General features: G+C 44.4%; 1 protein-coding gene across 2 annotated transcripts in view; it reads right to left on the bottom strand.

The window, feature by feature from the left end:
• gtf2e1 (general transcription factor IIE, polypeptide 1, alpha) overlaps nucleotides 1-27005 on the bottom strand; it is an 84205-nt gene extending 57200 nt beyond the window's left edge. Inside the window, exons 1-3 of one of the 2 annotated variants that reach the window (XM_060929361.1) lie at nucleotides 26920-27005; nucleotides 24638-24784; nucleotides 23311-23774 (exon numbers count right to left, since the gene is read on the bottom strand). In XM_060929361.1, the coding sequence (XP_060785344.1) occupies nucleotides 23311-23758 (448 nt within the window). In that variant the 5' untranslated portion in view covers nucleotides 23759-23774; nucleotides 24638-24784; nucleotides 26920-27005. The remainder of the gene's footprint in view (nucleotides 1-23310; nucleotides 23775-24637; nucleotides 24785-26919) is intronic. The other variant, XM_060929363.1, reaches the window with a different exon arrangement.
• Between the last annotated feature and the right edge of the window lie 974 nt (nucleotides 27006-27979).

Raw genomic sequence — 27979 nt, 5'->3', positions numbered from 1 at the left:
CCCTGTGATGACCTGGCGACTTGTCCAGGGTGTACCCCGCCTTTCGCCCGTAGTCAGCTGGGATAGGCTCCAGCTTGCCTGAGACCCTGTAGAACAGGATAAAGCGGCTAGAGATAATGAGATGAGATGAGACCAACCTCTCCACATTGAGTAGGAGCGCTGCAAGTTTGGATTACGAGACGACGAAGCATCACTCGTAAATACGATAAAAGAGCATCGTCGTCTTTTTCTGCCCAATGAAATGGCAGACGTGCCAGTTGAAATGAAAATCTGGAATGACTTGCGAGGTGTTTTGAGCTGTCTGATATAAACAAGCACCGATTACAAGCCCCACCCCCTTTCCTCCAATCTCACGCGATGAACACGCACAGTCTCGATCTCAAGATAAACAGAATTCTTCGAGTTCATTGCTACAAAATAAAATCTAGCAATGTACGTTGACACCGCTAACATGAGACAAGTCTATGCATATTTAACAGTTATTCCACGAAACCGAGTCGTACAGGAGCCGATAGCTGACGAGGCGCGTAGCTATAAGCCGTGTACGACGAGATTGAATGGAATAACTTTTATTCTAGCCACATTCACTGGATTTTGAGAAACGGAGCATTTAGTTTTTGCAAATTCAATAAATAAAAGCTTTAGACAAAACGCCCAACAAAATAATTTCCACTTAGAATGTAAACAAACCGGAGAAATGACAGGAGCGATTTGTGAAAATGCTAATAATTCTTGAAAATTTTTTTTTAAAAGATACGATCTTACCATCAAATACCTACATTCCATATTTTGTTGCTTTTTTGGGGTTTTCTTCTTTAGGGTTTTTCTGGGTGGTTTGCAAACCAACTTAAAGCTGCATTACTGCCACCAACTGGGCTGGAGTGTGGAACAGGAGATATTGGTTGGGCGGGTATATGTTCTTTTAGCTATTTCTATTTCTTTTAAAATACTTGATTTTTTGGGGGGGGTTCGTTTTCGAGTAGTTTTTCATTTCATCCTCATTTGAGTCAGCAACAGGCGCCGCCATTTTGTTTTTCTCTACTCACGGTATATGAGCTGATATCCTAGTCGCAGAGTAGCCAATCAGAGCGCTTGATTGCTCATATCCAGTGAAGGTGGATAGAACAGCACCAAATCAGTTTCTTAGGATTGCTGGAATTTTCAGAAAGGTTAAAACATTGACCTAAATAAATAAATAAAATACACACACACACACACACACACACACACACACACACTACATTATTTACCAGCTGGGAGGTCCGTATGGTGAAATACCGTGACCGAGGTCTTGAAAGTACTGAGCGAGGCCTCTGGGCCGAGGTCAGTATTCAAGGCCGAGGTCACGGTATTTCACCATACGGACCGACCTTAAGCTGGTAAATAATACATTTATTTTTTTCTTTACCAAATTCTAACAGAAAACGAGAGCGCCCGAAAGGGAAAACCGAGCCGAGCCGCCATTTTGAATCCTCATTCACGGCTGTAATGCAAATGGCTTCCTCCTCGGTATACAAGTGCACTTCCATGGCAGGAAAAAAACTACATTTTGCCGCCTATGTAGTCCCCTATTTATACAAATAGGAGTCATTCAGGATTCAGCCATGTTTTTGCTCGGCGTTAGCAACAGTTACAGGTTTTTAGCTTTCTCCTGAAATGTTTTCTTTTATTTCTTCTTCCTCAGGGTAGTAAAACTCGCTTTCGCTGTGAACACTCTCGTTATCGCTATCCATGATGTAAAATTAATGCTATTCTCCTGAGAAATGCTGGCAAACATTTATAAGATTTTTGATAATCTGATAAATCTTGTTCAAAAAAAAAAAAAATAAATAATAATAATAATAATAATAATAATAATAATGTTGACCAAAAAAAAAATGCTACCATGTTTGTTGTTGTGAACGAGCAAGTCGCCAGTTATGGGGTCCGTATCATAGCATATGGACCCGCTCGCCAGCCAATCAGAGCGCAGGATTTGACGATTTTATTTATTTTATTTTTTCCTGTTCTGGACAGTTAAGTCATTTATTGTGATTGTCTGGGGTTTTTTTGTTTTGTGCTTAAAAAGCAGGAAAAAAAAACGAGCAAGGAAAAAGCATTATTAATCTCAAACAAACCTGGTCTAAATAGACTTTTCAGTTGTTGTTTTTTTACAAGCTCTGATAGAAAGAGTCGACATTAAATTAAAATTTAGAACTGAACCTTTAATTTTTATTTTATTTAAATTTTTTTTTTGCCCTGATTTTCAGTGTAACGTATTTAGTGTTGTAAACAATAAATAAAAATCGCTTTGAATAAAAATGCAACACTCCTGTTTGGATGGCAGTTTGTTCACACATGTATAGATCTATTATGAAACAGAGTGTATTGCAGAAACATCTGAGTATTGAGAACATTTTGGTCGAATGACCCACCCCATGACACCTGCCTCATGGTCTTTTATAACTTTCTAACATGTAATCTATTATACATCACTCAGGGATTGTATCATGGTGGTAGACCTGAAGCGTCCGACATGCTTGTGCTCACACTCGGCATGCTGGTCTGCCTGGTCCATCAGAGAGACGGAGAGAACGATACGCTCATCCTGCAGAGCTCCGTTTCAGAAACGCTGCAACTCCAATCACAAGTCAGTGCACGTCTTAACCACGGCAGAGCAGACCGAAGTTGCGTGTGTGTGTGGTACTTTGCTAGCAGATAGATAAATCAGAAGCTACAGCAGATGGAAACTACAAAACACAAGCGCTGATATGAGAGGGAGTAACGCTGGCAGTACACTTCAAATAACAAAAGATGAAGTAGAAAAGCAGCTCCGCTGAACACACAGTTGTCCGTATACTCAAAAAGAACTCTGTACGTCTTCCTAAAACAGGCCATGCTTTGACGGGAACACGATGTCATTGAGAAAGAACGGCGCAGTGTTGGCAGGTCGGTCTTGCAGCCAAAGACTTATGCTGCTGCAACAGGAAACTCAATACCTTTTCAAATTCATTTGTATAGATTCCACAATAGAGATCTTGCAGTCACGTGATCGGAAAGTACACAACCGCCATCTTGTCGGTCAAAAACACCGCTGAATACTGCTGCACTCGTGTACAGAATGGATCAATTTCAACCGACGGACTACACGGCTCATTTTTCTAATGAACAGATAACTAGATATATGTCTAAAATAAACGATCTACAGATTAGTGACCCTTATGGCTTACCGGACGGAGTTTTCACGACCGGATTTTGAACTGCCAGCGGAATACCCGGACGTGTATAATTACCTCATTAACTTTCCCTCGCTGTTCAGTGGTGAAGCACTGCGTGCTTATAAATCTCTGGACAGTTATCTTTACAGAAATTCAGGATTTGTCAGCGACTCAGATGTGGCATCTTGTAAACAAGAATCCTCACTGGATGGGTAAGTCACTTAAGTATTGAGTATAGCACTGACCAGCCGATTATAGAATAGAATAAGGTAATTCCAGCTGTAATTCCAAATCGTCTGTCTTGTTTACATGGATCTGGCGTTGGAGAGGTAGAGGCTTGGCAGTGGAGGTTTGAGTGGCTGTTTTCTGAGCTTAGTCAACAGGCCGGCTCTGCCTGCAGCCTCGCTTTTGCTTCCGCTCCCGACACCGCCCCCTTCGCTTTGCTTCCGATAACAATCCACGAAGATCCCGCTGGTCTCGCTATCTCGTCCGGAATGTTGTGCATGCGATGGAAAATCGCTACAAACCGTCATTTTCTGCTGGAAACCAATGTCCAGTAAGTCCATACGGTTGTAGTGGATATTGAAGTCCGGTACAGACGAACAACACGCAAAAATACACACAAAAAACATAAAAAACGTACACAGATAGGGAGAGCTTGTAGCCGCAGCTGTTGTAGTAGAATTGTATATAGTAGGGTTTTCCAGAAGAAAAGGTAGAAGTAAAAGCAGAAGTAGAACCAGAAGTAGAAGGCGGAATATGGCGTTTGACCTACAAGATGGCGTCTGTCACAATCTGGATCGGCTGTGACGTCACATGCAAGTGCTCCATAGCAGTCTCGCGGTTAGACTTCACAGAATCTGACAGCATTGAATTTTGTATATCAGGCTCAAGCTGGATTTCAGTAGGCACAGTTAGCATGACAAAATGAACACAGCAACGCGAGCGCAGAATGAGGTGTTCGGTTATAGTGCTGTCTCTCCCCCAGTATTAAAATGAAATGCGGCACCAAAAATTTTCAGCTGCCGTTTCCTCAATCGCAAGCAAACCGTGAACCTTGAACTCAACTTGCATCTTTCTGAATGACAGAAGCAAACAGACAGACAGCTCAATAAAAAAGTAGCAGAAAACCTGAAACCAGCACCATCACACCTCCCTCGCTCAAAAACAACCGCCCTTTTACAACTCGAGTCCAAAGACAGGTGAGGAAATAGACTCCTTAGTCTCAAATTAATCTCACACCCTCTCTGGAGGGCGGCACGGTGGTGTAGTGGTTAGCGCTGTCGCCTCACAGCAAGAAGGTCCGGGTTCGAGCCCTGTGGCCGGCGAGGGCCTTTCTGTGCGGAGTTTGCATGTTCTCCCCGTGTCCGCGTGGGTTTCCTCCGGGTGCTCCGGTTTCTCCCACAGTCCAAAGACATGCAGGTTAGGTTAACTGGTGACTCTAAATTGACCGTAGGTGTGAATGTGAGTGTGAATGGTTGTCTGTGTCTATGTGTCAGCCCTGTGATGACCTGGCGACTTGTCCAGGGTGTACCCCGCCTTTCGCCCGTAGTCAGCTGGGATAGGCTCCAGCTTGCCTGCGACCCTGTAGAACAGGATAAAGCGGCTAGAGATAATGAGATGAATGAGATGAGACCCTCTCTGGACACATCGAGGAACCGTATCTGAATGGAATATTTCCACAACTCTGTGCTGCCATCCGGTGTTCAGAGCCCACACAGAGTGGAGTGCAGTGACCGGCACCTCTGCCACAAAACCGCATCAACACATGGCATGTGGATCATATCAGGACCAGGCTTGTGGTACTCGAGTCCGACTTGTGCACTAATTTTAAGGACTCGTGACTCGACTTGGACTTGAGCATTAACTGCATTTGGACTCGTAAATTGGACACGACAACTTGGGTTTTCTTTTCATTTTTTGTAACATGCCATAATAATTTAGCATAAGATATTTATATCGACATTAATTTTTGGACTAATTTCATGCAAGAGAGTGTCACACGTGTGCACCTTGGCGTGTGCATCAGATTGACTCTCGGGCGCGCTCCGGACAGCGTGTGCGCTATAGAACAACTCGCACCTGTACGGGATTAAGGCGCAATCAGCGCGCTGATATAAAAATTGTGAAAACACGCTCACTTTGCGAAGTATTGAGTTGCATTGCTGACAGATTACCGAGCCTTATTTCCTTGTTTGGTTTCCTGATCCCCGATTTCCTGTTTCTCGTCTTTGATTCTGCCGAGTCTACAACTCGCTCGACCTATTGCCCGTTTCGCCGTTTTCCGATTTTGCCTGTCATTCTAGATTGTTTAGCTGTCTTCACTTGTATTAATAAACACGCCTTCTGCACTTACATCCGTCTCCCGACCATCTCTGACAGAACACTTCACACTCCCTGATAAAGAGAGGCACAGTCACCTGTTCGTACGTCATGTTCAGGAACAAACTAACGTTACCGGCGCTGAAACAGCCGCCGTCAAACGGTGCGGTTGGAGTCTTGGACTCGTATCATCTCTAGCTGCTTTATCCTGTTCTACAGGGTCGCAGGCAAGCTGGAGCCTATCCCAGCTGACTACGGGTGAAAGGCGGGGTACACCCTGGACAAGTCGCCAGGTCATCACAGGGCTGACACATAGACACAGACAACCATTCACACTCGCATTCACACCTACGGTCAATTTAGAGTCACCAGTTAACCTAACCTGCATGTCTTTGGACTGTGGGGGAAACCGGAGCACCCGGAGGAAACCCATGCGGACACGGGGAGAACATGCAAACTCCACACAGAAAGGCCCTCGCCAGCCACGGGGCTCGAACCCGGACCTTCTTGCTGTGAGGCGACAGCGCTAACCACTACACCACTGTGCCGCCCAGTCTTGGAATCGACTCGAAAAAATTTTTTTAATGATTTGGACTTGAACACTGGAGACTCGAGACTGGACTTGGACTGGAGGTTTAGTGACTCGACTACACCACTGGGACTGATTAAAATTACAGACTAATTCATAAAAGACAGGTTCATCAAAACTGGAGAGCTGAAGATCGGAAAACGCTGCCTGTCCTTATTCTGTGTCGTAGCAGTGATCCTGTGCGCACTGTATCCTCGGATTCCTGTTCTTGGCTGACAGAAGCGGAACCTGAAGCGTTCTTCTGCTATTGGACCCCATCGACGTGTTCTGCGAGATGCTTTCTGCTCACCGTGGTCGTAAGGAGTGGATATTTTTGTGTGAGCCTTCCTTCCTGTCATCTTAAATCAGTCTAGCCATTCTCCTCTGACCTTTCTAAAGACCGCTGTGTGAGAAAATCCCAGGAGATCGGCAGCTTGTGAAAAACCCAACCTGTCTCTACGTGCTTTTAATGCACTGCTGCTCCGTGACTGGCTGAATGGATAATTGCATGAATAAGGTGTATAGGTGTTCTTATTAAAAGGGACCAATTTGTGCAAATTGTGTATCTTTGTCCATCATCGTCATCATGAAAAGAAACAATAGGGGTGTTCACACGGCACATATTTGCATCGATGCTGCACCGATGTATTTTGTTGCGATATATCTTACACCGGTGTAAATTTTGTGGAGCATTCACACGTCACAAACCTGCTTACTAGAGAGAAGCGTGTTAGCACCGGTGCAGCCCCACTTGCGTTCACACGGCAGTTTTTGCGACCGTGCTATACGATAGTAATAATGCGGAAATGAAATATACGCATGCGTGAAAATGTACTTCCTTTTTCCGGTTGTCATGGCATCACCAAGCGCCGGGAAAACAACGTGGATGAAGACAGCAGTGTTGCCAGATACTGCTGACATTTTCCAGCCTAAAATATGTTCAAATCCGCCAAAATGCACTTAAAACCGCCCAATCTGGCAACACTGGAAGACACGCAGTTCTGTTGTTGAGATTCGCCATTTTGGAAGCGCAAAATACCAGGATGCAAATTATGCAATGCCCGTATGTAATCAACTCTCCTCACGCGTAGCGAGTCTACCCCTGTAGCGTTCAGACGGCCCATTTTATAATCGGTGCTGCCCCGCAAACTAGCATTTACTCCGGAGTAAATTTTTTAAACCATCTCCCGAGCAGGGGCGGCACGGTGGTGTAGTGGTTAGCGCTGTCGCCTCACAGCAAGAAGGTCCGGGTTCAAGCCCCGTGGCCGGCGAGGGCCTTTCTGTGCGGAGTTTGCATGTTCTCCCCGTGTCCGCGTGGGTTTCCTCCGGGTGCTCCGGTTTCCCCCACAGTCCAAAGACATGCAGGTTAGGTTAACTGGTGGCTCTAAATTGAGCGTAGGTGTGAATGTAAGTGTGAATGGTTGTCTGTGTCTATGTGTCAGCCCTGTGATGACCTGGCGACTTGTCCAGGGTGTACCCCGCCTTTCGCCTGTAGTCAGCTGGGATAGGCTCCAGCTTGCCTGCGACCCTGTAGAACAGGATAAAGCGGCTACAGATAATGAGATGAGACCTCCCGAGCAGGGTTAGATTTGCACCGGTTTAAGCAGCTTTCAGGGGCTACACCGGTATAACTTTGTACCGTGTGAACGCTCTACCGGGGCAGCCCCGGTGCTACACCGGAGTAAAAGTTGCCGTGTGAACACCCCTTATGAGGAAAAAAAAAAAAAATCGGAACGTCTTATTGCCTAAGATCCCTGTTCTTGGCTGCAATATGATGATCTGCTGTCGCACACCGAGATGCTTTTCTGCTCACCAAGGTTGTAAAGAGTGATTATAGGAGTTGCTATAGCCTTCCTGGCAGCTCGAACCACTCTTATCAACAAGGCGTTTGTTTCCACCCACTCGCTGTTTTTTGTTTTTCGCACCATTCTGTGTAAACGCTCGAGACTGTTGTGTGTGAAAACCCCAGGAGATCAGCAGCACTTTCTGAAATGCTCAAACCAGTCCGACTCAACCCAACACCCACGCCACGGTGAAAGCCAGTCACACTTTGAGATCACAGTTTTCCCCATTCCGGTGTTTGAATGAAGTGAACATTCACCGAAGCTCTTGATTTGGTATCTGTACGATTTGACGTGTTGTGCTGCTGTCGAGGGATCGGTTGATTACCGGTACAGTGTTCCTAATACAGTGGCCGATGAGTATATTCTGGGCACAAAATCACACTATAATCGCAATTCTGAAATCATTTCTCAATGCAATTTCATTCAAGACCCGAAGCGTCGCAAATCTACACGGAGAGAAAAGAAAAAAAAATTTCTTGGAGAAACGCTAGAAAGCTGGGCTGTGAAGGAATTGGAAATGATCCAAACGTCAGCTTGACGTGAGAAGGAACACTGAACTAAAAAAGTTTCATATACAAATGTACTGAATGTTTAATATTTGGGAATTTAACAAGCAATAAATGTAGGCAATGAATGAATGAATGAATGAATGAATGACGCGAGTGAGTCGCGTCACCTTGCTTAAAACCCGCCAGTGACGCATTACACATAAATCAGTCTTTATCATCCATTTATGAGTCGCCATCAGCAGAAGAGCATAAACACTACCGTGTCTATTTAATTATCCAGCTGCTTCCCTTTCCACTTTGAGAGGACGTGCTGTGCTCTTGGCACCTTAATAAAACTTAAGCTGGAGTCTATCCCAGCTGACTATGGGCGAGAGGCGGGGTACAGCCTGGACAAGTCGCCAGATCATTGCAGGGCTGGCACATAGAGACAAACAACCATTCACACTCACATTCACACCTACGGGCAATTTAGAGCCACCAATCAGGGCTCGACATTAACGCTTGTCCGGGACAAGTGATCCTTTATGTCGGACAAGTTCATCGTCTCAGTTACTTGTCCGATCGGACAAGTGCCAAAATACGCCGACATTCGGGTTACATATCGAATTTGTCAGTTTATTCACATGATTTCCGAAGCATCTCACTCGACATATTGTTTTGATGAATCGCCAGATGTTTCTATTCGGAAAGAGCGATGTGCACATGCGCAATATTCAGACCCTCCAGGATTTCGCGATGTTGCGATTTGCAACTTCAACGCAAATTCAACCAATCCCCGCGAATTCAGGGCGGTGTTGCAATTATATCCAATCACCGCAACTTTCCCGCAAATTTGACCAATCGTTGGCGTCGTCTTGAGGTGGCGTCGACAAACTACCTTCCGCCTTACTTCCGTGTTTCCGTTCAAGAGAAGCAGCATGTGCAAGTCAGTGTTTATGTAGGCTTAAATTCTGTTACTGAAAGTGTGTTATGTTTACAGTGACGCACTGTGCGCACTTTACGTTATTTTTTACTTAATACAAGAAATTAATGGATGCCAACATTTTTGCCAAAATGGTATTTTATTTTCCATTGTTTAGGCAGCTTCAGCATCATACTGTGAGATTCTGTTCAAATTGTTTTTTTTTTCTTCTATGAAGCCTGAGCCATTTATTTTATTAGCTTATAATTATTGTTTAATTTAGTCTTCAGGAGAGACTGCCTGCACACAGTACTAGTATTAAAAGGTCCCATGGCATCGTTTTTTCATTAATTGTGCGGTGGTCTCTAGTATGAAGGAATGCCCTGTGAGCCGGTTTTGGTGAAAAAAAAAAAAAATGCTGTGGTTCTCCTGTTTCAGGCTGTTCTAGTTTGGTGGAGGAGCGGGTGGCGGGAGAACGACAGGATTTCAGCTCTTATCATTAATATTCATGACATGTAAACGTGTTACCTCTGATTGGCTAACAGCACTGTGACGCTACCTCCAGTGGGTCAGAACAAGCGGATGTGGGTGTCTTACTATGGCGAGAGAGAAGGAACAAACCGCGAAGGGAAAAATACTGTGCGCTGACGTCATTAAGGCGCGACGCGAGGAAATAAAATAAATTCAACAAATGTTTGGGTTTTTACTGAACAAACAAACAAAATGAACGAGTGACTTAAAAAAAAGAATGTGGGTGTCTTTGTAAAAACTGTTTTGATCGGCTATTATAACAGAGCATGCTGCATGTTTTTGGTTTTGTAGCGCAGAGTACCTGGCTAACTGCAGGAAGCGGTTAGCTGCACAGCTAATGTAGCCATTGCAAGGCTAACGTGGCACCGATTTTAAAACACGGCAAAACGACTTGACAGTTATACACTAACTTGTTCGGTGTTTGCTGCTGATGCGGCAGGGATGCTTGGTACGGACCCAGGCTTCAGTGACAGTTGATGTGCAAAACCTGCCCTGTACTGTCCCAAGTTGTGAAAACATTCCTCAGGAAAATGCTTCCGACAAACATACACCGTCTTAGGTAGACTCGACGGCGTATTATTGGAGTAAATAAAATTAAGCCACTGCGTCTTCAGGGGCTCTCCCGTCGGCAGTAAAAACAGACTCCTTTCTGTGTTGTCACATCCATGTACAGCGCAATTTCCATGTTTGGTGGCAACTTTTGAGCTGGGCGGGCAATCCATACAGTGGGTGGGAATCCAGAGGGGGGGCGTGGGGATCATCTCCCTTGCTGACGTAGTAAAGGGAAGAGCTTATCAACGCGCCGTTTTGACGCGCCATTCTCAAATGTTGGGGATAGTTTGGTTTACACATTATGAAATTTCTAGCCACTGGGGTGACTTAAGAAGGTCAGAGGAGCTCATTTTAGCATTAAAAAACCTCAGAAAGTGAAAATTTCATGCCATGGGACCTTTAATAGTTTTTTTTTTCCTTACATGAAAGCTGAGGCGTTTATATTATATTTTAAGGTAACTTCATGTTGTGCTGTGAGGTTCTCTGCACTTTAACTTTTGAACCAGCAGGTGCATTTGGATAAGTAAAGCCTATTTTTCTGCATTTCTGTAGTCCTGCTAATCTTTTATATTGGTAAAGTTGTTTATAGGACCATTTCTCAGTGTCTTTGTTTTTTTTAATCAATAGTTTTTCAGTAATAACTTAATATTTAACATATCACTCAATTTTAATCACAAAAAGAGAAAATCGCAACAATTTCTCGCAACTTTCACTTCCTCCCGCAATGCAATCGCAACAAAAACCTAAAAAACACCGCAACTTTCATCGCAACCATTAAATACCATACAGGAGCCACACTGAATAATTAGACAACAATTAATCAGTGGAGGATATCTATTCAAAGTTAATAATTTAAAAATGAAAATATATATAATTTTAATTTTCTGGTTTTCAATTTCTCACAAATAAATTAATGATTGATGGAGTCCAATTTTTTCCTGCAGTGAATAGATTGTGTTAAAGTAATTCTGGTGAAATTAGTTTATTACAAATAGTTTTTGTGTTTTTTTTCTCAAATTTTTCTTCAGACAAGTCAACTTCACATTCGGACAAGTAAATTTCCTTTCAACTTGCCCGACAGGACAAGTGGTTTCAAAAGTTAATGTCGAGCCCTGCCAATTAGCCGAACCTGCATGTCTTTGGGGGAAACCACAGCACCCGGAGGAAACCCACGCGGACACGGGGAGAACATGCAAACTCCGCACAGAAAGGCCCTCGCCGGCCACCGGGCTCGAACCCAGAACCTTCTTGCTGTGAGGCGACAGCGCTAACCACTTCACCACCGTGCCGCCTGGCTAGGAACAGATTTCTGCTTGAACTATTATTACACAAGAAATGCGGTGCTCGAGGAGGACACATCCTACAAATGTCCTACTCGAGCACATTTACACATACGATGACCAACTAATGGGAACCTCAACTTAAATCAACATGGATTGTCTGTGTTATACAAACCCACACCCTCGTTCCCCAGGGCAGGGACTCCGAGTACTATCGTGAGAACACTGTGGAAGCAGTCATTTAACCACAAACTGACACGCCAATAAAACTAAATCATTCGATTATTAGTCAAAGAAATTAAAAAAAAAAAAAAAAAAGCGCTGTATAAACAGAGGACGGGCCCGTGTGCCCGCACATAGCCATTAACCGTAAACGAACACCTCAGCCAATCAAGGCTTTAGTGCTTGTTTATTATTAATGTATAATTAAATATTTTTATTGCCATAGTAGCAGGGCTGCTCTGGTTACAGATAAATTTGACATTTGAAGCAGCACACGATCATCATTTCACAAATTTCAGTAGGTAACGTGACTGCATTTCATTGCTTTTTTTTTTTCACTCTACTTTGAAAACACACCTTTAGGAGTTCACTCTTTCGGCCGCCCTTTAAGACCGAGCTGGCAGTGGCCTCTTCTGACCAGCGACCTGCTGCATCACCTCGGGTTATCTAGCCAAGTTCGGGAAGATGTTATGGATTCAGCAACCCATGCTGAACAAACTAGTGACATTAGATTGCTGAAACTGGTTGAGAAACAAAGCTAAGAGAGAGACATGCATGTTATTTAGCAGCTGGGAGGTCCGTATCGCGAAATACCGTGACCGAGGTCTTGAAAGTACTGAGCGAGGCCTCTGGGCCGAGGTCACGGTATTTCACCATACGGACCGACCTTAAGTTGGTAAATAATATATATTTTTTTCTTTACCAAATTCTAACAGAAAACGAGAGCGCCTGAAAAGGAAAACCGAGCCGAGCCGCCATTTTGAATTCTCATTCACGGCTGTAATGCAAATGGCTTCCTCCTCAGTATACAAGTGCACTTCCATGGCAGGAAAAAAACTACATTTTGCCGCCTATGTAGTCCCCTATTTATACAAATAGGAGTCATTCAGGATTCAGCCATGTTTTTGCTCGGCGTTAGCAACAGTTACAGGTTTTTAGCTTTCTCCTGAAACGTTTTCTTTTATTTCTTCTTCCTCAGGGTAGTAAAACTCGCTTTCGCTGTGAACACTGTCCTTATCGCTATCCATGATGTAAAATTAATGCTGTTCTCCTGAGAAATGCTGGCAAAAATTTAGAAGATTTTTTATAAAAATCTTAAATCTTATAAAAAAAAAGATAAATGTTGATAAAAATTGCTACTACGTTTGCTGTTGTGAACAAGCGAGTCGCCAGAGGTCCGTACCATAGGACATGGACCCGATCGCCAACCAGTCAGAGCGCAGGATTTGATGGAAACCGCACCACGAAAAAAATAAACACAGTTATTCCACTCATAGTTGGCTCGGTGCTACGTGCCTCATCAGCTATCAGCTCGTGTACGACTCGATTCTGTGGAATAACTTAAATATCTTTGTCTTGTCTGTAAATATCCTGCATATTGTCTGTATCTGGTGTGTTTATATTCTTGATGGCGTACATATTGAAGGATCCACACTGCAATTGGAGACACTACTGGATCTGTGAGGCAGCAACTACACACTTCTGTCAGCTCATTAATTAGAGGACATTTCCTGGTCGACCAATACAGCGTGTGGAATATAGTGTTGAGTGCGTTATAGAACATAGAGGAGGATGGGTTATAGAACATAGTGTCGAATGTTTTACAGAATAGTGTAGAGGAAGTTATAGAACATAAAATGTTAGATGTGTTCCAGAATATAGTGGGTTATAGAATGTGTAACAGAATACAGTGTAGAACGTGTCTTCGGGCGGTGGGCATGTGCCGTCCTTGACCGCCATGTCATGGAGTAGTAAGGCATCTCCTTCCTGCCACTAGCCTGGCATGGTGCCTTGAGCAAGCACTAGCAACCCCTCGCTCCCCCTGGTCAGGGTTACGAATGAAGACTGAACTCGGCAGACTGCGCGGAGGAGACCACCACCACCTGGTGGTTCAACGGGCAGGACGTGGCCGACTAGGGCTGTGCGATATATCAAATATACTCGATATATCGCCGAAAATTCTGTGTGCGATACATAAAATTATTATATCGTAACTATCGAGTATTTTATGGTCATCTTCCGACTTGCGTTTGTTTAAAACCTTTCCCGGTGGCTTTCTCCCTGTCCCTCAGGCAGTAACGTGAGAGGCTGCCTAAGGGTAAAGAAAACAATAACGTCACGCACTCGCCAACCAATCCCGGGCAATATCTTGTGCTGAAAGGAACTTCCGGGAAGATTTTCTAGTTTCGGTTGTGTTGCCAGGTTGGGCGGTTTCCCGCCCAATTGGGCGGTTTTAAGTGCGTTTTGAACATAGTTTGGGCTGGAAAATGTCAGCAGTATCTGGCAACACTGCCGGCGGGAAGATTTCCTAGTTCCGGTTTACAGCGCTGACTCAGTTCGTACAATCGCTGGTGCTGCACAGGCTACCGTGTCAGCTCTGTCAATTTCAGCGACACATTAAAAATGGAAGCGGACGAATTGGTTCCTAAAAGAACTAGTAAGGGGTCAGTCATCCGGCATTTTTTGGATATCGCGAGGAGGACGTGGAACAGCAAATGCCAGTTTGTAAAGTGTGCTTTAAAGGAACAGTCCACCGTACCTCCATAATGAAATATGCTCTTATCTGAATTGAGACGAGCTGCTCTGTACCTCTCCGAGTTTTGCGCGACCTCCCAGTCAGTCAGACGCAGTCAGACGCGCTGTCACTCCTGTTAGCAATGTAGCTAGGCTCAGCATGGCCAACGGTATTTTTTGGGGCTGTAGTTAGATGCGACCAAACTCTTCCGCGTTTTTCCTGTTTACATAGGTTTATATGACCAGTGATATGAAACAAGTTCAGTTACACAAATTGAAACGTAGCGATTTTCTATGCTATGGAAAGTCGGCACTATAATGACAGGCGTACTAACACCTTCTGCGCGCTTCGACAGAGCATCTGAGCTCCGTATCAATGCGCTGCCGAAGCGCGCAGAAGGTGTTAGTACGCCTGTCATTATAGTGCGGACTTTCCATAGCATAGAAAATCGCCACGTTTCAATTTGTGTAACTGAACTTGTTTCATATCACTGGTCATATAAACCTATGTAAACAGGAAAAACGCGCAAGAGTTTGGTCGCATCTAACTACAGCCCCAAAAAATACCGTTGGCCATGCTGAGCCTAGCTACATTGCTAACAGGAGTGACAGCGCGTCTGACTGCGTCTGACTGACTGGGAGGTCGCGCAAAGCTCGGAGAGGTACGGAGCAGCTCGTCTCAATTCAGATAAGAGCATATTTCATTATGGAGGTACGGTGGACTGTTCCTTTAAAAAACCCTGTCATCACGAAAGGCAGCAGCACTACAAATATGTTCCATCACCTGAAAACTCACCTGGTACAGTATGTAGAGTCTCTTAAACTCCGAACTACTTGCCCACGAGCTAACCCCCCCACGCGCTAAACAAATGACCATAGCGGCCTCGTTCTCCAAAGCCCCCCCATATGAGAAAACAAGTCAGAGATGGAGAGCTATAATGGATGCAATCACTAACTCCATTGCCGAAGACATGATCCCGATTAGTATAGTGGAAAAACCAGGCTTCCAAAAATTACCAAACACACTCGATCCCAAATATGAGTTGCCTGGTCGCAGACATTTTACAGAGAAGGCAATACCGGAATTCTACACATCTGAGAGGCAGAGCCAGAAAACACTCAGTTCAAAAAAGTGTGCAAAGAGAAAAATGATGTTTTGCAGATCTCTCTCTTCTCTCCCTCAATCTCTCTCTCTATTGTGAATGTTCCAGTGGTTCTCAGTAGTCAGGTTAATAGCTTGGAGATCTGTTTTTTAAAATAATTTAATGAAAGAGCACTTTTCTTATTTAGGCTAAATGTCTTTCTGTGTTGAGCTTGCACTTTATTGGTTTGAGCTCTGAGCAGCTCTCTATTGTTTTGCCCCTTTGTTGCAATTTTCAAGATTGTTTTTGCAGTTTGTGCCACATCTTTGTTGAATAAAAATAGTCTTATTTCAATTCAATTGTGATTAATCACGAACATGAAAATTTAAAATGTGTTGTTGAAAACCACCTGTAAAGTTAACCAAGAATGTTATTTAATCTGCAGGGATTGTAGTGAAAACAGTAAAGAGTAAAAGTTAGATTTCATGGGGTCCTTTAGAGGAGATTTAAATATATCGAGATATATATCGTATATCGTGAAATGGAGAAAATGTATCGGGATATTCATTTTTTCCCATATCGCACAGCCCTATGGCCGACCCAGCAAAGTGTTTGTGGAGCGCGACCAGGGCACAGTGCAACACATAGAACCATGTTGGCCATCCACCGTATCCCGACCTAGTTCCAGCCGTCTTGATCCTTTCTCGACCCTGGACCCAGTTAGGTCAGGACGAGAGCGTGAGGCACACGGCTGCGCATCTCTCCCTCACTCTAATCCAAATCAAGTACGAGTCATGACTTGAAATTCAAATTCGAGCCCTGTGGTGATGGGCAAGTGGCGAAGCAGCAGGGAACAGTGGAAGCTGTAGTCACGAACCTGCACACATGCGGCCCAGGGTCATCGCTCTCTGCTGGAATGAAGCAGCAGCGGAGTTCGGCAGCCCCCTGGGTGTCTGAGCAGCCCTGTTTAGGATTCGTTCTGCGGAGTAAGGGGCTAGAAATAATGCCCCAAACACAGCCTGCTTCACCTCGGCCTGGCAGGGATCCCACTCAACAATCGAAATACAGCAAAACGATAGTGAAGGTACTCAACCTCGGCACATGGAACGTCAACACGTCGGCGTGCCTTCGAAACCCGGATTGACCTCATCAGTCACCTCTGGACCCACAACCACCACCCAACAAAATGAAGTCATGGTCATCTTCGACTCTGAAGGACGATCACCACCACATATTTATAATAACGTATACTAGAGATGTTTTATGCATAAGACGGATATAAATATTTAGATTATAGATAGATATCGTATAATACAGAGATATTTGACATTAATAGGTCTTGTATATTATGTATATAATAGTTATTGTAAATTACATTTATTGTGTAACGTCTATACCATCCATATTATACATTACATATACTAGGGCTGTAACGATATGCGTATCGAAATCGCGATACGCAGAGCCACGATCCGTATCGCGATACAAGAAGGCAGAATCACGGTACACCCTTTCAAACTTCTCCTCAGCCCAAAAACAGAGGCGCTTCCAAACTTCAATTTATGAATACTTTACTTTTTATTTAAATTACATTTTAAACTTACTTAAATTACTTTTATTTTTTATATCTATTAGTAAGTCGTTTTTTCGCCGACCTGCGACAATCTTCTGCGAGTCACGCAACGTCCACACTCGCCACTGGCAGAGCATTCATTTCTTTTAAGCGGTCGCCATTCTGGTTGCGACGCGGGGAGCGAATCTGTAAACAAGCAGCTCATTGGCTGGCTAGGTGTGCCACAAGCCAATCACAATCACTTGACCGGAAAGGCATGCAGTGTTGCCAGATTGGGTAGGTTTAGGTGCTTTTTGGCTGGTTTTGAACATATTTTGGGGTGGAAGACGTTAGCAATATCTGGCAACACTGAAGGCATGTCTGCTTGGGCGGAAGCCTTCTGCGGCAGTTACATTTTGACACGCGAGCAATGTTTCACCATAAAAATTCCGTAATTTCCATCTGTTTTCCGCGATCACAGAAAATCATTGGCCCTATGAGAGTGAGACAGTGAGAGAGCCCCCCCCCCCAAAAAAAAAAAAATCTTAACGGATTTACACGATTTGGAAAAATGACTTTTTCAGAACCGAAAAAAAAAACAGAGCTTCCGGCTCAACAGTATTATTTTGAGAAATAAAACAATCTTTGGATACACATTTGTTCATTTTTGCATACATATTACTCATTCTCTGCAGTGGTCTGAATTGTTATTAAATAGTTAATGTAAGTAAGTAGATGTTAAGTCAAATTTACTACTTTAAAAAAAACATTTTTTAAAAAATCGTGGGCGTATCGAATCGTGGGTCAAAAATCGTGATACGAACCGAATCGTGAGTTGGGTGTATCGTTACAGCCCTAACATATACATATGTGCATTTTTCTGATATTGCATATACATAAATTACACATTCCCCTCCGTATCTCTAGAGAGACACCAATAGCTGGAACCAAATTCCTTGCGTAACATGATTCTGATTGGGTAACAAGGAAATGATCAGGCATAGGGAAACATTTACGAAATTACTCACTCATTCTTTTGTGTGAATGTTTGCGGTTGTTCCTAAAACCCGGGACACGGAACGGGACACGACATATCGCTCAGGCAGTGACCTCCCTGCGATACAGGACGGGACGGGGCGTGACGGACCCATGGCATACGAGACAGGATGGGACACCTACCTTATTGTCCATGATGGGATATAATTTGTTAATTAATAAACAATTCGTTGAAAAATTCTTGTGTTGACTTGTCATTTCTTCTTCTCATGTCAGACTCATGTAATCTAGAAGCCATCCTGCCATTGTACAACCCCGATTCCAAAAAAGTTGGGACAAAGTACAAATTGTAAATAAAAACGGAATGCAATGATGTGGAAGTTTCAAAATTCCATATTTTATTCAGAATAGAACATAGATGACATATCAAATGTTTAAACTGAGAAAATGTATCATTTAAAGAGAAAAATTAGGTGATTTTACATTTCATGACAACAACACATCTCAAAAAAGTTGGGACAAGGCCATGTTTCCCACTGTGAGACATCCCCTTTTCTCTTTACAACAGTCTGTAAACGTCTGGGGACTGAGGAGACAAGTTGCTCAAGTTTAGGGATAGGAATGTTAACCCATTCTTGTCTAATGTAGGATTCTAGTTGCTCAACTGTCTTAGGGCTTTTTTGTCGTATCTTCTGTTTTATGATGTGCCAAATGTTTTCTATGGGTGAAAGATCTGGACTGCAGGCTGGCCAGTTCAGTACCCGGACCCTTCTTCTACGCAGCCATGATGCTGTAATTGATGCAGTATGTGGTTTGGCATTGTCATGTTGGAAAATGCAAGGTCTTCCCTGAAAGAGACGTCGTGTGGATGGGAGCATATGTTGCTCTAGAACCTGGATATACCTTTCAGCATTGATGGTGTCTTTCCAGATGTGTAAGCTGCCCATGCCACACACACTAATGCAACCCCATACCATCAGAGATGCAGGCTTCTGAACTGAGCGCTGATAACAACTTGGGTCGTCCTTCTCCTCTTTAGTCCGAATGACACGGCGTCCCCGATTTCCATAAAGAACTTCAAATTTTGATTCGTCTGACCACAGAACAGTTTTCCACTTTCCCACAGTCCATTTTAAATGAGCCTTGGCCCAGAGAAGACGTCTGCGCTTCTGGATCATGTTTAGATACGGCTACTTCTTTGAACTATAGAGTTTTAGCTGGCAACGGCGGATGGCACGGTGAATTGTGTTCACAGATAATGTTCTCTGGAAATATTCCTGAGCCCATTTTGTGATTTCCAATACAGAAGCATGCCTGTATGTGATGCAGTGCCGTCTAAGGGCCCGAAGATCACGGGCACCCAGTATGGTTTTCCGGCCTTGACCCTTACGCACAGAGATTCTTCCAGATTCTCTGAATCTTTTGATGATATTATGCACTGTAGATGATGATATGTTCAAACTCTTTGCAATTTTACACTGTCGAACTCCTTTCTGATATTGCTCCACTATTTGTCGACGCAGAATTAGAGGGATTGGTGATCCTCTTCCCATCTTTACTTCTGAGAGCTGCTGCCACTCCAAGATGCTCTTTTTATACCCAGTCATGTTAATGACCTATTGCCAATTGACCTAATGAGTTGCAATTTGATCCTCCAGCTGTTCCTTTTTTGTACCTTTAACTTTTCCAGCCTCTTATTGCCCCTGTCCCAACTTTTTTGAGATGTGTTGCTGTCATGAAATTTCAAATGAGCCAATATTTGGCATGAAATTTCAAAATGTCTCACTTTCGACATTTGATATGTTGTCTATGTTCTACTGTGAATACAATATCAGTTTTAGAGATTTGTAAATTATTGCATTCCATTTTTATTTACAATTTGTACTTCGTCCCAACTTTTTTGGAATCGGGGTTGTAATAGCGGGACATGAAGACCAAAGAAGAAATAAATATTAAAAAGTGCATATCACGGGTAAATTCAGGAGTGAGATCAATGCAATTCTCCTATTTTATATTAAACTTTGGTCAAATATCTGTAACATTCTGCATTCTCTGCAATTTTTTTACGTTGCGCAATACCAGAAAAATTCAGTTGAAATCGAGCCATTTGAGGTGAATTGGTCCGCCTCTGAAAAAACTTGGCATTTGGATTTCCCGGCAAACATTGATTTTCGTGACGTCACGTGGGGGACGCCTCCTTCTGAATCCTATGTCAGCGCTGGTTTGTTTATGAGAAAACGACCTGGTGGTTTTCTGCAAATTTCTTCAACGTTATCGCGTAATTATTAAAATGGTTAACAGATGTATCGTAGGAGGGTGTAGCAACACCAATCTTGATGGGATTAGTACTCATCGCTTCCCAAAAGACCGGACAATGAGAGAGAAATGGGAGCGCTTGGTCTACACAGGCTGTGCACTGAAACCGTGCAAAGCTCTCGCAGCCTGCTGGCGCTTCCGCAGGTGACGTCACGAATCTGGCTCCAGACCCCCTTGGGATTTTTCCAGACGTGTTTTGTTGTTTTATTTTTTTCTGCTGTAGACAGATGGCCTTGTGCAAAATTACCCTTCTGGATGAGTGTGTAAAGGGACATTCTTTCATATTAATAAAAACAAACACGAAATTGGTCCAGAATATGCACTTTAACACATACACACTAATTTGTTTGTTACTGCTTTCTTTTCTTTTGATTATCCTTAACCAACTAGAGTAATGTTATCCAAACTATACCATGACATGTGACAGGACAGCTAAGGTAAGATCGCCCAGGACGGGACAGGACAAGGAGATCACGGACCGTGAGAGATGTGTCACATCCCGTCCCGGGTTTTAGGAATTGTCGATGTTTGCTTGTTTCATTAAAAAAAAAAAAAAAACACATTTGGAATTTAAAAAAAAAAGTTGCTGTCCAAAAATATAGGTTTCTATTATTAATTACCACATTATGTCATGCTTAACAACGACGTTAAAATAGTTTAACACTTTATATTTCGTTGGTTTTTGGTTAAAAACGAACGTCATGTGGCCTCATTGACTGGATTTAGCAACTACTACTGCCTTCAGCAACTACAGTACGAATGCCTTCGGCAACTAGTAATGCCTATATCGAGCATGCACGTTGCAAAGACGCTCTTAATACGCTTTCTTACGAGCGAGTTCAGGAAAACCACGTACAGAGGCAATGTTCGTTGCTTAAGAGCATCTTTAAACTCACTCTTTAGCCCTGAAGTGCAACGTTATCAGGATTCCTACTTCATTAAAAACAGCCTTAATATAGACTTTATTGGGGGCGTCGTGGCTCAGGCGCCATACCATAAGTCCGGGGACCAGGGTTCGATTCCGACCCGAGGTCATTTCCTCCCTGTCTCTCTCTCCTGCTCATTTCCTGCCCTGTCTCTACACTGTCCTATCCAATAAAGGTGAAAAAAGCCCAAATATATATATATATATATCAGTAGCGGCTGGCTTTTGTGAAAGTGAGGGAGGAAGGAATGCTTGGTTGAAGGTCACGGGCCCCAATGCGACCGCACCTGCTGGACCGGCTATAGTTACACGCACGGGTTGAGTTGATAATAGTTGAAAAACCTATCATTTTAACGGGGTGTGTACACTTTTTATAGCTGCTGTACACATTACTTTCAGGTGTTCAACACATCTTTCTCTTTCAAAATTCTCTCAAAATCTTCCGTATTTAATGAAGCAAACCTGGCGGCCATGTTTGTAGCTCAGCCCATGGAAGGGTTTTGCAAGCAAAACATTCACCACGTCCTCTGTTTCCATTACTTTATTCGTAGAATATCTATAACATAGTCAATCCACTTCCACCTCGCCGTTCTCACTCTGACTGCCAGTCACCGGATCTAGAAGTTAAGTTTGATAAGATAACCCCTCCCCCCAGGCAGCTAAGGCCTCTACTTATTGGTTCATTGCGCAACGAGGGCTGCAGCCTATTGGTTGATATTTTGTAGCACTTGTCAGATCTCTTAGCTAGTCCCACCCTCTTAGAGGAGGATTTTCCTCCTCTCTCTCATTGAAGTCTATGTTAACCACGAGCCGCCAGTGCCGGAGACTGTTTGAATCGGAGTGAATGGGAGCCGAAGGGAGGAAGATCCTCCGTGCAGTAATTTCTAATAGCGAGCGATAGGGGGTGCTAATGTAATTTCACCCAGAGAAACGAATATAATGTACATGTCGTATTTGGCAGTAAAATAGTAATATTCAAGGACAGCAATTCATTAAATTGGTCAAGACAATTTCAACTTTTTATTCTTAGAATTTTTAAGGAGGATCTTCCTCCCTCTCCTCACTGGAGAAGCCACCTGTGATATATATATATATATATATATATATATATATATATATATATATATATATATATATATATATATATATATGAATGAGTGATTCCACGCTTATGGGTACTGAAATGGGGACATGAACTTATTTTTAAAAATCCACCTAAAACCATTTCTTTTTTTACCATCAGGTCACAAAACATGTAATCTTTAATGAATGATATGTTAAAAGATAACTTTAATTTTCTGAGATGTAATAAAAACATATTTATATGCCAAAGTCAGAACGTAACAGAAGTGTTGTGGACATATATATTCTCAATTTTAACAATGTAGAATTACTTTTTGAAACATAGGAAGGTGATGTTTTAGCAAATATAATTAATAAACATGTGCAGTAGAATAAACATACACATTCTTTCAATAAGATTAACATGGTATATAGCGAGATTGTAATTAATTTGTAACAGACGCGAGATGGACAATCGTAACAGAAGTAATGGAACAGACATCATTTTGGAACTCATAGGCTTGACTTTGGCATATAAATATGTTTTTATTACATCTCAGAAAATTAAAGTTATCTTTTAACATATCATTCATTAAAGATTACATGTTTTGTGACCTGATGGTAAAAAAAGAAATGGTTTTAGGTGAATAAGTTCATGTCCCCATTTCAGTACCCATAAGCGTGGAATCACTCATACATACATACACACACACTTTATTAAACAAACGTAGTGAGGATGTTGGAAACGTTGCCCCGATCCTGTAACCAAACACTGATAGAAATGATACGAGAGGAAACTTTGTTTGAAGCTGAAGGTCATTTTAAACCCGCTGTGCTGTGCGTGTGAATGTTATTTTCAGAAAAGCAGTGAGGGAAAGTTCCTCTGAGGTTCTTTACGAGAGGTTATTAATCCATGTTATCCCCCACCCTCTCTCACCTGTCATTGGGTCAAACAGCTGGTTGGCCTCCAGGTCGGTGAAGGTGCTGCGGCAGTTGGGACAGTGGAACGACGCCCTGTTGGTGGAGTCGCGTTCGTCCGTCTCGATGCGTCTCCGCATGTGGTCCAGCTTGTACTTGACCACATTGACCAGCAGCCTGTAATTGATGAAGTAGTAATTGTGGCGCGTGGTCTTGCCATCCGGCGCCGTCTCCACGCGCATCCGGCACTTGACAAACTTGTCGGCTTTCAGGGTGTTAAGCACGGAGCGCAGCTGCTTGCGGTCAAACCTGAGCAGCTCCAGCATGTCCTCCTCACGCACGCAGGCATTGCGGATCAGCACGTCCAGAGCCAGGGCGTGCTCGATGCCGTAGAAACCACGCACCACCTGCTTGGCCAGGCGCTTCAGTGCCGCCGGGACTTCGGTTAGCACCTCCGGTTCGGTCATCACACACAGCTGGAGGCTACGGGGGAGGGAAGAAAGTCGAGATGAGAAAGAACAGTGTTGGGATAAGATTGGGTTATTAGAGTTGATGAGGGAGTGTGTGTGTGCGTGCGCGCGCGCGCGCGCGCTTGGGATCTGTTCAGGTTGAACTGTGCAAAAGGGTTAGCTGGGATCTGATCTACATCCTTCTTTACATTTTATCTGTTTAGAATTTCCTGCCGCAGGGGTCATGAGCTCCGGTAAAGATTTTGTTAGGTAAACAACATAACTGATGAACTGTTTGGTGGGATGATGACGTGTATATGATGTCTGTTTCCGGTTGAGAGTACGTTGTACACGTTTTGGCCGCCGCTTCTCTGTGTTTTAACGTTTTGCTGATTGTCTTTTTGTCGCCGGTTGCAGTGTAGCTTCAGACCCTGTCTTGAGCCTCAGATCGCAGTGAGTGATGTATGCTCGCTGTGGACTGTGGTGAGCTTGTTGCTCTGGTCAGCATCAGGGTTGCCCAGCGCGATGTTTCTGTGCTCACTCCGTGGTGTTCTGAGTGCTGTGGGCTAATGACCTGCAACAGCTGCGTGAGACATACCCGTGTGCGCACCTTTTGGTGGGACTGTGAGCAGCTACGCTACTGGAGTTACAGCCTGACAACTTTGAGGACTTTTTTTTCATGTTTGTTTTTGTAACTGTAAAGCAAATTTGGGTTCAAAAAAGGCACTAATTATAATAATAATAATAATAATAAATTATTATTATTATTATTATTATTATTATTATTATTATGACGACGATGTAGATACTCCCATTATCAGACCCCTTCCATCTGCGTGAGGAGTTAGTTGCAATCATTACACACATCCTCCATTAACTCAGGCATGGAAAACTTACCCGTCCAAAGAACACTGAAGGAAGCGTAAAGTCGGAGAGCAACAGGGTCTGACTGACGCCTGTCCTGGGGGGGTTTGTTGATTAATCAGGTGACATGCACATAAAACACACAGTGGCTTCAACAGATTGGTCCAGTAGTGCAGAGATCTGAGAGAGAAAATAGGGGAGAGAGAGAGAAAGAGAGGAGAAAGAAAAGAGAAGAGAAAGAGGAGAGAGAGAGGAGAGTAAAGGAGAAAGAAAGGAAGGAGAGAGCGAAGAGAGTAAAGGAGAACGGCAAGAAAGAGAAAGAGAGGAGAGTAAAGGAGAAAGAGAGGAGAGTAAAGGTGAAATGAAAGAGAGAAAAGGAGAAAGAAGAGATAGTAAAAGGGGGGAGAGAGAGAGAGAGAGAGAGAGAGAGAGAGAGAGAGTGTTCAGCATTCACGTGACATTTAGAGGTTTCAGGTAAACTGAACCATGACCTAGTGATGCGTTATAACATTTACTGTATAACAAGACTTTAGAGGATAAACTGTTCTACAGCGGTAACCAAACAAAGGTTCATTAAACCGAGTGGTTAATTAGACCGGGTTCCTCACTCCCAACATCACAGCTTCTCCCAACATCCCAGCTTCGCCCAGCATCTCCCAACATCACAGCTTCGCCCAGTTTCTCCCAACATCTACCAGCATCCCAGCTTCGCCCAGCGTCTCCCAGCTTCGCCCAGCGTCTCCCAGCTTCGCCCAGCGTCTCCCAGCTTCGCCCAGCGTCTCCCAACATCACAGCTTCGCCCAGTTTCTCCCAACATCTACCAGCATCCCAGCTTCGCCCAGCGTCTCCCAGCTTCGCCCAGCGTCTCCCAGCTTCGCCCAGCGTCTCCCAGCTTCGCCCAGCGTCTCCCAACATCACAGCTTCGCCCAGTTTCTCCCAACATCTACCAGCATCCCAGCTTCGCCCAGCGTCTCCCAGCTTCGCCCAGCGTCTCCCAGCTTCGCCCAGCGTCTCCCAACATCACAGCTTCGCCCAGTTTCTCCCAACATCTACCAGCATCCCAGCTTCGCCCAGCGCCTCCCAGCTTCGCCCAGCGTCTCCCAGCTTCGCCCAGCGCCTCCCAGCTTCGCCCAGCGCCTCCCAGCTTCGCCCAGCGCCTCCCAGCTTCGCCCAGCGCCTCCCAGCTTCGCCCAGCATCTCCCAACGTCTCCCAGCTTCGCCCAGCGTCTCCCAGCTTCGCCCAGCGTCTCCCAGCTTCGCCCAGCGTCTCCCAGCTTCGCCGAGCGCCTCCCAGCTTCGCCCAGCGCCTCCCAGCTTCGCCCAGCGCCTCCCAGCATCTCCCAACGTCTCCCAGCTTCGCCCAGCTTCGCCCAGCGCCTCCCAGCTTCGCCCAGCGTCTCCCAGCTTCGCCCAGCGTCTCCCAGCTTCGCCCAGCGTCTCCCAACATCACAGCTTCGCCCAGTTTCTCCCAACATCTACCAGCATCCCAGCTTCGCCCAGCGTCTCCCAGCTTCGCCCAGCGTCTCCCAGCTTCGCCCAGCGTCTCCCAGCTTCGCCCAGCGTCTCCCAACATCACAGCTTCGCCCAGTTTCTCCCAACATCTACCAGCATCCCAGCTTCGCCCAGCGTCTCCCAGCTTCGCCCAGCGTCTCCCAGCTTCGCCCAGCGTCTCCCAACATCACAGCTTCGCCCAGTTTCTCCCAACATCTACCAGCATCCCAGCTTCGCCCAGCGCCTCCCAGCTTCGCCCAGCGTCTCCCAGCTTCGCCCAGCGCCTCCCAGCTTCGCCCAGCGCCTCCCAGCTTCGCCCAGCGCCTCCCAGCTTCGCCCAGCGCCTCCCAGCTTCGCCCAGCATCTCCCAACGTCTCCCAGCTTCGCCCAGCGTCTCCCAGCTTCGCCCAGCGTCTCCCAGCTTCGCCCAGCGTCTCCCAGCTTCGCCGAGCGCCTCCCAGCTTCGCCCAGCGCCTCCCAGCTTCGCCCAGCGCCTCCCAGCATCTCCCAACGTCTCCCAGCTTCGCCCAGCTTCGCCCAGCGCCTCCCAGCTTCGCCCAGCGTCTCCCAGCTTCGCCCAGCGTCTCCCAGCTTCGCCCAGCGTCTCCCAGCATCTCCCAACGTCTCCCAGCTTCCCCCAGCTTCCCCCAACTCACTGAACTTACACACAGCTGCAGCCCGTCAGGTGTGTACACAGTTATACAGCTAGCGGTTAGCACTCTACAGGACACAACGTCCTCAGAATTAGTAGCTTAAAGCGTAAAACTTTCTAGAATCATCATAAACAGCCATAATTTATAAAACTGGAAATCTAAAAATCATACAAACAGAGTTTCAGCCTGTTTCCGGGAGAAATGCACAGAGTGTGGGATCACTTCCACCTTCAGCAGCCTCCTAGCATGGACATGCCGGAAATGACGCAGCGGATGTTGTTTCACACTCGATACGCGTCAAGACTTTAAAACGAAACACGATAAAGTATTCATTATTGCGTTTAAAATATTTATTGGACAAGAAATGAAATTGCACACGCATATTAGAACCGACTGTTTTAATGAGATAATATATTTAAACACATTTAAAAACGACAGCTTCTTTTTTCCGTTCCTGACAAGCCCCGCCTCCTCGTTCTTACACTCACACTCTGATTGGAAGGCTTTTCATTAGTATGAACTACACCAGCCAATCCTAAGACAGGAGGCGGTTGTTTGGAAGCAGGGTGTCCAACTGAGCTCTCTGTAAAATCTGGAGAGCCAGCTGGCCGCCATCTTACCACTCTCATCGCGTGTCTTTGGTTTATGTTTTAAAGCATTGTATCCGACCAAACTTGCCCCAAGAAGAGTATCTTCTGACTTTTTTTCCTTTCATTACCTCCTCTTATTTTCTCACCTTTACCCCCATTCCTTACATATCTTTATAACACTCACCTTCACTGTTATTGTTTTTTTTTCCTTTTCCAGTTTAGTCTCTGATTATTTTTTTTGAACGGCTCTTTTACGACTATAATTATTTCAACGGAGATTATTTTAGTTTTTGTTTTATACAGTATATCTTTCTCTTTCATATATTTCTTCTATTTCTTCATTAATTTGTTTAAATTATTATACCAACACAAAGGCTGTACAATACTTCCTTTCTATTTCGGACAGTTGTTGAAACAGGATTATTTTTCTCATGTTATTTGCCATTTTCATTTCATTCTCACCGTTATGTCTTAACAGTCGGCTATTTATTGGTCATATTGGTTGCAAGCTGCATGAATATTGTGACAGTGAATTATGTGACCAATAAATACTGTTAAGACATGACTATGAGAATTAAGTGAAAATGGCAAATAACATGAGAAAAAAAATCCTGTTTCAACAACTGTCCTAAACAGAAAGG

Source organism: Neoarius graeffei, chromosome 9, assembly GCF_027579695.1.
Source record: "Neoarius graeffei isolate fNeoGra1 chromosome 9, fNeoGra1.pri, whole genome shotgun sequence".
Classification (NCBI taxonomy): Eukaryota; Metazoa; Chordata; class Actinopteri; order Siluriformes; family Ariidae; genus Neoarius; species Neoarius graeffei.
Note: the sequence above shows the minus strand (reverse complement) of the source record. Positions and strands in the feature narration are given on the sequence as shown.